The sequence below is a fragment of the Tripterygium wilfordii genome, chromosome 2, assembly GCF_013401445.1.
Source record: "Tripterygium wilfordii isolate XIE 37 chromosome 2, ASM1340144v1, whole genome shotgun sequence".
NCBI classification, from domain to species: Eukaryota; Viridiplantae; Streptophyta; class Magnoliopsida; order Celastrales; family Celastraceae; genus Tripterygium; species Tripterygium wilfordii.
Genome location: NC_052233.1, coordinates 3,318,232 through 3,329,444, shown reverse-complemented (window position 1 = coordinate 3,329,444; position 11,213 = coordinate 3,318,232). Strand labels below are relative to the sequence as shown.

Below are 11,213 nucleotides of genomic sequence, written 5' to 3'. Positions count from 1 at the left end.
CTATCATATCCACTGATCCCAAATATGTTTGGAAAAAGGATGGCACGGTGGAAATTACTTTTCCGTCTGAAGAGACTTCAGCTGCTCCTATTTCCCCACCCAGATCAATGTTATCGAAAAGGATATTCCTATTGTGGTCTTTGATGGACATCGACATCATGTATATGCTTTCAAGGATCCTACAACTGACCATTGTTATTGGGATCTTGATTGCACTTGTGACTCCTGTCTTTTTGCTTTCGACGAAGATGATTTTTGTTCTACTCAAAAACTGCACCGTCGCAAGCAAACTAGTCAACAACGGCTTCAGGACCGTTACAACTCGGGTGACCCAAAAGTTGATCTCTTAGGGGAACCTTCGGGAAAGTTTGACTACTATGTCATCTATCCTAAGAAGAAGTCGGTCACTACTGGTACAAAGCCCCTGTCCTGCTTGATGTTCAAACCAGGAAGTTCGCCTTTTGATCATCAATTTCCATCTTTGGAATCTTGTACGACTCCTACAGATTGGATCAAACACTCCTGAAAGATTCAAGAAGATATGACGACGAAACCAGATGGTTCTTTAAAACAACCATTGTCAGCTGCTGAAGCCACATTAAATTGGCAGTCAGATAATGCAGTCGCTCAGAATAAGCTTCTGTTAAAAATTGCTGCCTCTCAAGAGCATCATTCCCAGGCAGTCCAGAAACAAGCTTTGTTGATTTAACAACTTCGGAAAAAGATTGATTTGTTACATCATGAGTTGATGTATCTTGCAACTCATGGTCTTATGAGACCATCTCTTGCTCTTTCGGACAAAGAAAAGGAGGAGATTTCTTGAAGCTCAATTACACAATTTGGAGGCTCAAGCTCAGTCATGCCTGCTCAGTGAACCTCATTACTCTATTCCAACTATGGCTTTTAGCCCTCCTAATTACCATACTCAACCACTCCATTTCTCCTCCACAGATAAACTCCCATTTGACAGTTCAGCTTACTTGTTTCCATCCCGTTCTGTGTCTAAGCCAAAAACACCTCCTCTCCCCTCTCAGTCAGATAGTAAAGGAAAGAGTATTGATGATACTGCTAGATTTATCAATATTCTAACCCTTCCCCACCAACTAATACAATTTCTGGATTTTTGGATTCGTTGCTCCTACCTTCTCCTGAGGTTTCCATGGTTAAGCCTGAGGATCCCTCTACGTTGGATAACCCTCCAGTTCCACCCCAACCTCCTGATTCTCCTCCTTATATGTCTGAGCCAGATGAGGATGATCCACAACCAACCACAAATCCTACTATTCCTCCCCCACCACCTGTTTCTACGCATCCGTTTACTTTGGATGATATACCTCTCCTACCAAGTGGAAAGAACAGATTGATGAATTATATGCTTGGTGTGTTGCTCAGTTACAAGCCCCTCATGAGACTCCTGGTAATGTTATAAATTGGGCTACTACATGTTTCACTGAAAGGATTCATGAATGGTGGAACTCTTTAGGCCCTTATCGTCATCAACAAGCGCGGAATGCAACTGTTGATCAATTTATGGCGGAAATCTATAATGAATTCATAGGAAGTTTTGTTCATCATGTTGAACAGGCTAGAGAAGAATTCTTTAAGCTCAAGTGCTGTTCTTTTCAATGTTCAGACCTTGAAAGGCACTAGGACCGTATGTCTAAGTGTTTCTACATTCTTCAAGGAGTTGATGACACCTATTTGAAGCAAGCTTTCCTCAACTCCTTGCCTGATCCTCTTGGTAATGAAGTCACCAAACTTTTGGATACTAAGCGATCTATGTTGGCTCAGCTTTCCCTTGGTGAGCTTTGGCGCCATACAGACTATGCAATCAGCAATACTTTCTAAAACAACTTAAAAAGACAAAAGTTATGCTTCGTCAGTCTTGCGATCGCCCTGACTTGAAAATCAAATGTGGTAAAGTGGATTGTCATTGTGGACTTCCTAAGCGACCTTGGAAAACTTGGAAGAAAGAACGCTCCACGTTTCGATCCTCTAAGAAGTTTCAGCGCCCTTTTGGCACTAAGCGATGGAAGTTTCTTCGGAAACGATCTAAAGGGAAACCGTATACAAAGAATGGTCGGTGTTATGTTTGCAAAAAGCAAGGACATTTTGCTAAAAATTGTCCACAGAAGGACTGCCGCACACACTTGATACAACAGATCTCTGCTCGTCCCGATTTTGATGATGATCTAGACGTCGAGTCCCAGTTTTCCGTCACTGATGAACCGGATGATGCTCAACTAGCATTGAAGTATGATGATAGTTCTGACTATGTTGATGACTCATGTTCTTCGAACTTTGACGTCTTTATGCTCTCGTTGATGCATTCACTCTGAACCACCTTACCATATGCTCAGATGCAGTTGATCCCTGAAAGTTATGCTCGGCCAATTCCGGTTATTGCTTTTCTGGATACTGGTGCCGTAGTTTCTATTCTCAATCCATCGCTGCTCCCTCCTGCATATTGGTAGCCTCACTCTCAGGTTTTTAAAGCCGCCAACAATGAGAGGTTTACAATTGATTTGATCAGTAAGCCTGTCTATCTACAGATTTTCCCTACTCTCACATTGAAACATTAGTTTCTGGGATCCACTCTACCTGGAAAAGATTGTCTTCTTGGAATTGATATTCTTCATACTGTTCTCCAAAAGACTCGATGGAAGCCTGATGGTTTCCATCATAAATCTTTCTTCCTCCCTTGGACTGAACTCCATAATCTTTATCTCAGTCAGATATTTCATCCTCTCCGAGACTAGTTAGTCCAAATGGCTTGTGCTACAAGTCATACAGAATTTGCTCAAAAACATCCTTTTCCTCTCTGGAAAAATCCGGACTACTTCATTTCTCTCCCCTTGAAGAAGAATGAAGATGTCAACCCTACCAAGGCCAGTCATCGTGGAATGTCTCCGGAACATTATGCCTTGGCCCTTCAAGAACTAGAGTAGTTACAATTTGAAGGACTTATTGAACCTACAGCCTCCCCTTGGGCGTGTGAAGCATTTTATGTCAACAAACGCTCAGAACAGATCCGTAGCAAGATGAGATTGGTGATTAATTACCAGCCATTGAATCATTTCCTTGCTGATGATAAATTCCCTCTCCCTAACAAGCAGCTCTGGTTCTCTCGCATTGATCATGCTAATTTATTCTTCAAATTTGACGTCAAAGCTGGCTTTTGGTAGCTTGGTCTTATCCCTTCAGAAAGACCCAAGACAGCTTTTTGCATCCCAGACAAACACTTCCAATGGACTGTCCTCCCTTTTGGTCTTAAAAATACTCCTTCAGTCTTTTAGAAGACGATGACCACAATCTTTGCCCCCTTGGCAGACTCTGCTTTAATTTATATTGATGACATTTTGCTATTTTCCACAGGCCAAGCTGAACATTCAACGCTTCTTCGACAATTCTTTAACATTGTCAATAGCCATGGTGTTATGCTCTCCGAGAAAAAGATGATGCTTGCACAAGAATCTTGTGATTTCCTTGGGTTACGGTTTACACGAGGCTCATATGAATTGCAACCACATTTAGCGTCTCAGCTGCTAAAATTTTCTGCTGGTTCTTTATCTAAGGTTGAGTTACAGCAGTTTCTCGGCCTTGTAAATTACATGTCTGATTTCCTTCCCAGGGTTGCTCAGTATCACCAGGTTCTCCATCCTTTGTTAAAAAAGAATGCTCCTCCGTGGCAATCACAACATACTATTGCCATACAAGCTATTCAATCCCAGGCTCAATCTTCATGCTCTCCAAATTCTTACCACAGGGAAACGGATTTTGCAGACTGATGCCTGTGATGAATACTGGGCCGCCATTCTTTTCGAAGAACATGATCAGCGCAGAATATTGTGTGGATACAAATCCGGTGCTTTCAAACCTGCTAAGATGCACTATCATTCTACTTTTAAGGAAATATTGGCAGTCGGAAGGGGAATTGAAAAGTTTCAATTTCATCTTTTGGGTTATCATTTCCTGGTCGAGATAGATATGTCCTCCTTCCCCAATATGCTCAAATTCAAAAGCAAGGCTCTCCCCAATTCTCAATTGTTGCAATGGAATGCCTGGTTTTCTCAATTCACCTTTGATGTTTCTCATATCAAAGGCAAGTCTAATATTTTGGCAGATATTTTTTCCAGAAACCCCAATCTCCGAACTTCCATGATCATCCTCCCTCTCCTTGGTATGATTACTAAGGAAGTCTTGACTGAATTGTCCTTTGAGTTGCTACAAGATATTTTTTCCAGGACCATGACACACCGTGCTTTCAGTCTATACTAATCCTTTTTGAAGGTTTCTACCTTAAAGCATGACTATACTATTTTTGGTTCTCTTCATCATCCCCAGTTTCCATTTCTTAACCTCTTTCGGTTTAAAGACTACTATTATTTCCCCACCCCAATGATGATTTCTCTTCATTATATGCTCCAGCTATATCATATAGCTTTCCAGCTGTCACCTCACACTCTTAAGGTTTATCTTAACCTTTGTCGTACCCATTATCCATATTTTCCTCCTAGACTGACAAACCTCTCCATCTTCCTTTACTGGTTCATGACCCCACAGCAATGGGATGATTTTCTTAAACAATACCAGCATGGGTTTCTTAGAATGATTTTTTATCAACCTCTTGCTTTGGAACAGGTCCCTCATTCCATTAGATTTCTTGCACAATATCATCCTGTTTACTATGTTTTGGACTATGACACCTGGCCTGTTGATGTCACAAGTCCAGATGTGGCAGATGTCACCCCTGATGTTCACGGTTGCGAGATCACAATTATATGAATGCCTTCAAACCAAGAATGTGTGAATTCAATGGCTATCGCCCTTCACAGATTCCCGAAGCTGTTTGGCGACAAGCTTATGCTGGTGAATTCACGGATGAAATTGAATCCTATCTGTTTGACTGGATTGAGACTTTTGATGCGGGCTCAGATTGGAAGACCAGGAGAGAACAAAGATGGCCTCCATAAAGGCACTTTCCTTAAAGCGCTTTCCTTAAAGTGTGCCACTCTTGTCCCCTTGTGCATAATGTAAGATAAGGTGTGTGTGATAAGCCTTGTGTATGATGTATGACAACAAATAAAGTACAATCATGTAAAGTAACTAGGGTTAGTTGTCTCCCTGGTTAATCCTGGTGGTAAGTGTCGGTGTTAAGTTGACCTGACGTTAACCTTACCTATGGTTGTAACTCTGGTTGTAGCAATGCTTGTGTGATGGCCTTTATAAAAGGCCTTGTGAAATATGTTTTAGAATAAGAAATGTTTTGACCAATTTCACTCGACATAATATGAATCCAATATGAATATGGGAAAGAAGACTTCCGGCTCTTGCATTAGAACGTATGACAAAATAGGTTTTGGACTTTTGGCTATTAAATGAAATAAAAACCTTGAGAGTTGAGACAAAGCAAGTGGCAGTGCACTAGAAGCAAGAGATTTGAGTTGCACGTGATACTGAAACAAGGTTTTGGTATTGACTTTCAATTGGAAATCAGTACATGGAAAGGAAGCCGATTGGCATTAGGAGAGTGCATGTAAAACAAGGTTTGTCTTTGCATTGAAAAAAGAAAGTTCAACTCAAGGAGACTTCTCGTGCAATTTAATTAATCGAGGGAAGTGAATCTGGGAAGATGATTTTGAAGAGTGAAAGAAGTGGGGCCAGCTCTTGACAATAAGAAGAAAAGAAACGTGAGAGAAGGAAGCTTTGGTGTGAAGGACTCTTGAAGGAAATACTTTGGCAAGAAACAAAGAGACCGAGTAATACAAGGAATTGGAATTGAATTTTGACATTAATTGAAGGAAGCATTGAGCTATTATTAAATGGGAGACACGGCAGTAGAAGGGACACGAATTGGAGAGCCACATTCTCTAGCTTTTGTTCTTTTTTTGTCTCTGACTTTTCTCTTGTTCTTGGTTCATGGCGTTCTCATATTTAGTTTCCTCGTGTTCTTATAACATTGTTAGTGAAGTAAAGTTTTACTAACATGTAATATGATTCTCTTTTTGTTTATGCTGTTAGGGTCAACATTATTGTTGAAAGTTGACCATGCTATATTTAGTAATGTTTCCTTATGTTGTATGTTTGTGTGGATGTGGACAGTCCCATTTTCCCATGTAAGGAAGCTTATCCTTTACTTGGAAAAGGGTTGCTGTAAGACTTTATATATGTTGTTGCAATACAAAGTAAAAGGAGTCTTGCTTGCTCTGGTTTTTCCTAGTCACGTTTACTTGAAAAGTGCTCTCTGATTGCTTATACAAGAAGCATCTGAGTTCTACAAATTGACAGTGGTATCGAAGCGTTTCAGTTCTTACTGGACCTGTGACGAAGATCGGAGATGTCGAGCAACTCTAGCCTACCAGCTCCACCAGTTTTCAAGGGAGAAGGGTATGATTTCTGGGCCGTACGACTGGAGGCACTTCTCAATGCTCATGATCTATGGAACTCTGTTGAAAAGGGTTATGAGCTAGTTGAACTTGCTGATGATGCCACCGTGGCCCAGATTAAGGCACAGAAGGACTCACAGACACGAAATTTTAAAGCACTGTCTTACATTCATGCTGCGGTCACGGAGGAAATTTTCTCGAGGATTGTTGGCCTCAAGACAGCCAAGCAAGCCTGGGAACAATTGAAGGAGGAGTTTAAGGGCAATGAAAGAGTAAGGTCTGTCAAACTTCTCACGCTCAAAAGAGAGTTTGAACTGCAGAGAATGAGGGAGAGTGAGTCTGTAAAGGAGTATTCTGATAAGTTGAGTAATCTGGTGAATCAAATGCGTTTGTATGGGGAGGATATTACTGACCAGAAGGTAGTAGAGAAGATGTTGATCAGTCTGCCAGAGAAATTTGAAGCAAAAGTCTCTGCCATTGAGGAGTCATGTGATCTCACCAAGCTTACTGTGTCTGAGTTATGCAGTAAGCTGCAAGCTCAAGAACAGAGGGCTTCATTGAGGAATGATGAAGTGACTGAAGGAGCATTTCATACTAGGCATAAAGGGGGGAAACAAGGTTCATCCTTCAAAGATAACAAGAAATACAATCAGGACAAATCAGGGAAAGGCAAGAGTGAGAATTCTGGTGATCAAACTCAGAAAAAGGGTAACTATCCTCCTTGTGGAACTTGTAGTAGGACCAATCATCTGGAGAAGGACTACAGATACAAGGGCAGGTCTCCAGTTCAGTGTTGGTTTTGTAAGAAAAATGGTCATATTGAGAAAAATTGTAAACAGAAGCAGCAGTCTTCTGGGCAGCAATCTCAGCAGCAAGCAAATTTTTCTGATGATCATAAGCAACAAGGCAAGGATCATTTGTTCATGGCCCAACATACAACACAATTATCCACATCAAACTCATGGATAATTGACAGTGGTTGTACAAGTCACATGGCCAAGGACATTGATTTGTTTACTTCTCTAGATAAGTCTGTGAAGACCAAGGTGAAGATGGGCAATGGTGATGTTGTAGTAGTTGAGGGAAAGGGGACAGTTGCTGTTAGCACTAAAAGAGGTACAAAGTTTATATGAGATGTTTTGTATATTCCTAGCTTACTCAACAATTTACTGAGTATGCCTCAAATGATTAAGAAGAGGTATACTGTGTCCTTTAAGGACTTAAGTTGCACTATTTATAATCCTGAAAATGTTGAGGTAGCTAAGCTTCCTATGATTGGGAATAGTTTTTCCCTACAATGCTCACCTGCAATGCAAACCACTTGTGTTGCAAAGGTTGAAGATACTTGGTTGTGGCACAAGAGGTATGGACATTTTAATTGTACTGCTTTGAAGTCAGCTATGGAGAAGGGCCTAGTGAGGGACTTGGCAGATATTAGTGATGCAAATGGGGTGTGTGAAGCTTGTCAACTTGGCAAGTTACATAGGAAGTCTTTTCCAGCCAACTCAGCATGGAGAGCCACTGAAAAGCTGGAACTGATACACACAGATGTGTGTGGTCCTATGAGTGTTGATTCTTTCAGTCAAAATAGATATTTCATATTGTTCATTGATGACTTCACAAGGATGTGCTGGGTGTATTTCTTGAGCAGTAAGTCTCAAGTTTTCAGTGTCTTCAAGAAGTTTAAAGCACTTGTGGAGAATCAGTGTGGGCTGAAGATCAAGACTCTGAGATCTGACAATGGGAAAGAATATTCTTCTACAAACTTTCAGGAGTTTTGTGATGATGCAGGAATAGCTCATCAGTTCACTGTGAGCTACACTCCAGAGCAGAATGGGGTCTCTGAGAGAAAAAATAGAACTGTCATGGAGATGGCTAGATGCATGATTATGGAGAAGATGCTGCCTAAAATATTCTGGGCTGAGGCAGTATATACATCTGTATATCTTCTTAATAGACTACCATCCAAGTCTGTTGAAGGTAAAACACCAATTGAAGCTTGGTTTGGTTCCAAACCATCTGCAAAACATTTGAAAGTTTTTGGTTCTGTGTTATACTCATGTGCCATCTGTGAAGAGAACCAAATTGGATGAGAAAGCTGAAAAGGGCATTTTTATAGGCTATTCAAGTTAAGCCAAGGGATATAGGGTGTACAATTTGCAAACTAAGAAGATTGTGGTCAGTAGGGATCTCATTGTTGATGAAGATACATACTAGGACTGGGATTGTGAAAGAGTTGTGGGGTCTTCTCAGCTCAAACAAGTCTCAGTGAATTCAGAACATGTTTCTGGTGAGAACCAAGACAAATCAGTCTCTGACACAACTGATGAGTCTTCTGTTGGAAAGACCAGGACCTTATCAGACATCTATGAAAGTTGTAATGTGATGGTGGCAGAACCTTCTTGTTTTGAGGAAGCTTGCAAGCATGAAGAATGGCAGTTGGCTATGCATGATGAGATTGAGATGATTAATAAAAATTCTACTTGGCAACTTACCTCAAAGCCTCCAAATCAGAATGTGATTGGAGTAAAGTGGGTCTATAAGACCAAATTAAATCCTGATGGGTCTGTGAACAAGCATAAAGCAAGGCTTGTTGTTAAAGGTTATGCTCAACTTCCAGGTATTGACTATGGGGACACCTTCTCTCCTGTGGCAAGGCATGATACTATCAAGTTATTGATTGCCTTGGCAGCTTAGAAGGGTTGGAAGATATTTCATTTGGACATTAAGTCAGCCTTTTTGAATGGAGTGTTGGAAGAAGAGATTTTTGTTGAACAACCTCAGGGGTTTATTGTTCTAGGGAAGGACGACATGGTTTATAAGCTATACAAGGCTCTTTATGGGTTAAAATAGGCTCCTAGAGCCTGGTACAGTAGAATTGACAAATACTTGCTGGTTCATGGTTTCAAGAGGAGTGTGAATGAGCCTGCACTGTATATCAAGAATGGTGAGCAATGGTTGGTGATCTCTTTATATGTGGATGATTTCTTTATTATAGGCAGTTGTCTTGCTGTTGTTCAATCCTTCAAGGATGAGATGAAAGTGGAATTTGAAATGTCTGACTTAGGAGAAATGTCATATTTCCTAGGTATGGAGATCTCTCAAACTAATGGTGGCATCTTTCTATCTCCAAGAAAGTATGCACTAGACATGTTGAAGAAGTTTGGCATGGCTGGTTGTAAAGAGGTTGCTACACCTCTGGTGATGAATGCTAAGCTTTCTTTGGAAGATGGTGCTCAGGCTGCAGATGCATCATCTTATAGAAGTCTGGTGGGGAGTCTTTTATATTTGACTGCCACTAGACCCGACTTGATGTACCCTGCAAGTTTACTCTCCAGATTTATAAAGGCCCCTAGTCTTAATCATCATGGTGCTGCTAAAAGAGTACTTAGGTATTTAAAGGGCACTCTTGACTTTGGCTTGTGGTTTGAGAAGAATGAAGGGAGGACTCTAGTAGGGTATACTGACAGTGACTGGGCTGGGAGTGTTGATGATTGTAAGAGTACCTCAGGGTTTGTTTTCACTCTTGGCTCAAGTGCTTTCTCATGGAGTTCAAGAAAACAGGAAGTTGTAGCTCAGTCAACAGCTGAAGCAGAATATGTGGCTGCTGCTGGAGCTACTAATCAAGCAATCTGGCTTAGGAAAGTGCTGGATGATTTGGGGTTTGTATTGGGTAATGCTACTGAGCTGTATTGTGACAGTAAATCAGCTATAGCTATTGCTGAAAATCCAGTACAACATGGAAGAACAAAGCACATGAAGGTGAAGTTTCATGCAATAGGAGAAGCAGAGAAGGATGGTGAGGTGAAGCTTGTGTTTTGCAGGTCTGAAGATCAGCTTGCTGATATCTTTACCAAAGCTCTGCCCAAGTTCAAGTTTGAAATACTAAGGACAAGGTTAGGGCTTGTCAAGCAAAACCTTAAGGAGGAGTGTTAGTGAAGTAAGGTTTTACTAACATGTAATATGGTTCTCTTTTTGTTTATGCTGTTAGGGTCAACATTATTGTTGAAAGTTGACCATGCTATATTTAGTAATGTTTCTTTATGTTGTATGTTTGTGTGGATGTGGACAGTCCTATTTTCCCATGTAAGGAAGCTTATCCTTTACTTGGAAAAGGGTTGCTGTAAGACTTTATATATGTTGTTGCAATACAAAGTAAAAGGAGTCTTGCTTGCTCTGGTTTTTCCTAGTCACGTTAACTTGAAAAGTGCTCTCTGATTGCTTATACAAGAAACATCTGAGTTCTACAAATTGACAAACATGAGTAGCTAAACTCCTTTGTTAGGGCTTGATGTAGCCTAGCATGATTATTGCAAATACTTCAATTAATTGAATACATAATTTTGGTTCATAATTCTTGTCTTTAATTTCTATGCTTATAATATATTGTTTGTTTGGTTGATTGATCACCAATTGAATGCTCAATTAGATTTATCTAGCTAGGACTAAGGAACGAACCGAATTCACGTGTCTTAGTGGAACCGGAATTAAGGAAATCAATTGTCGACTGCCATGAACAAGGTTTAGGGGATTGATTGGTTGTTATAGTTCTTTAGATAGTAATGAGTTGTTAGCCTTGGGTTAAAAACTGCGAACTGAACAGGATTAACCTATAGTTAATGATATTTGTTGGCACCGTGAACGAACGAACCAACGTATTTTAGAAAGAATCAACCATTGAATCAGAACAATAATTATGTGTTTGTTAATTGAATGCTTGTGATAGGATTACTAGGTGAAATCATTGCCTTAGTGTTCTTCTCTTATTGGATACTAAATTTGAATTTTATTTCTTTGTTTTTATTTTATTTTATTTAAATCAATCAT

General features: G+C 40.3%; 1 protein-coding gene across 1 annotated transcript; it reads left to right on the top strand.

Annotated features, from left to right (window-relative positions):
* Positions 1-6,337: 6,337 nt before the first annotated feature.
* Positions 6,338-7,519, top strand: LOC120009666. The gene has a single exon (XM_038860336.1). The coding sequence runs from the start codon at positions 6,338-6,340 to the stop codon at positions 7,517-7,519; it is 1,182 nt and encodes a 393-aa protein (XP_038716264.1).
* The last annotated feature ends 3,694 nt before the right edge of the window (positions 7,520-11,213 follow it).

Coding starts and splice junctions, on each gene's coding strand:
- LOC120009666 (XM_038860336.1), top strand. CDS start 6,338: ATGTCGAGCAACTCTAGCCTACCAGCTCCACCAGTTTTCAAGGGAGAA.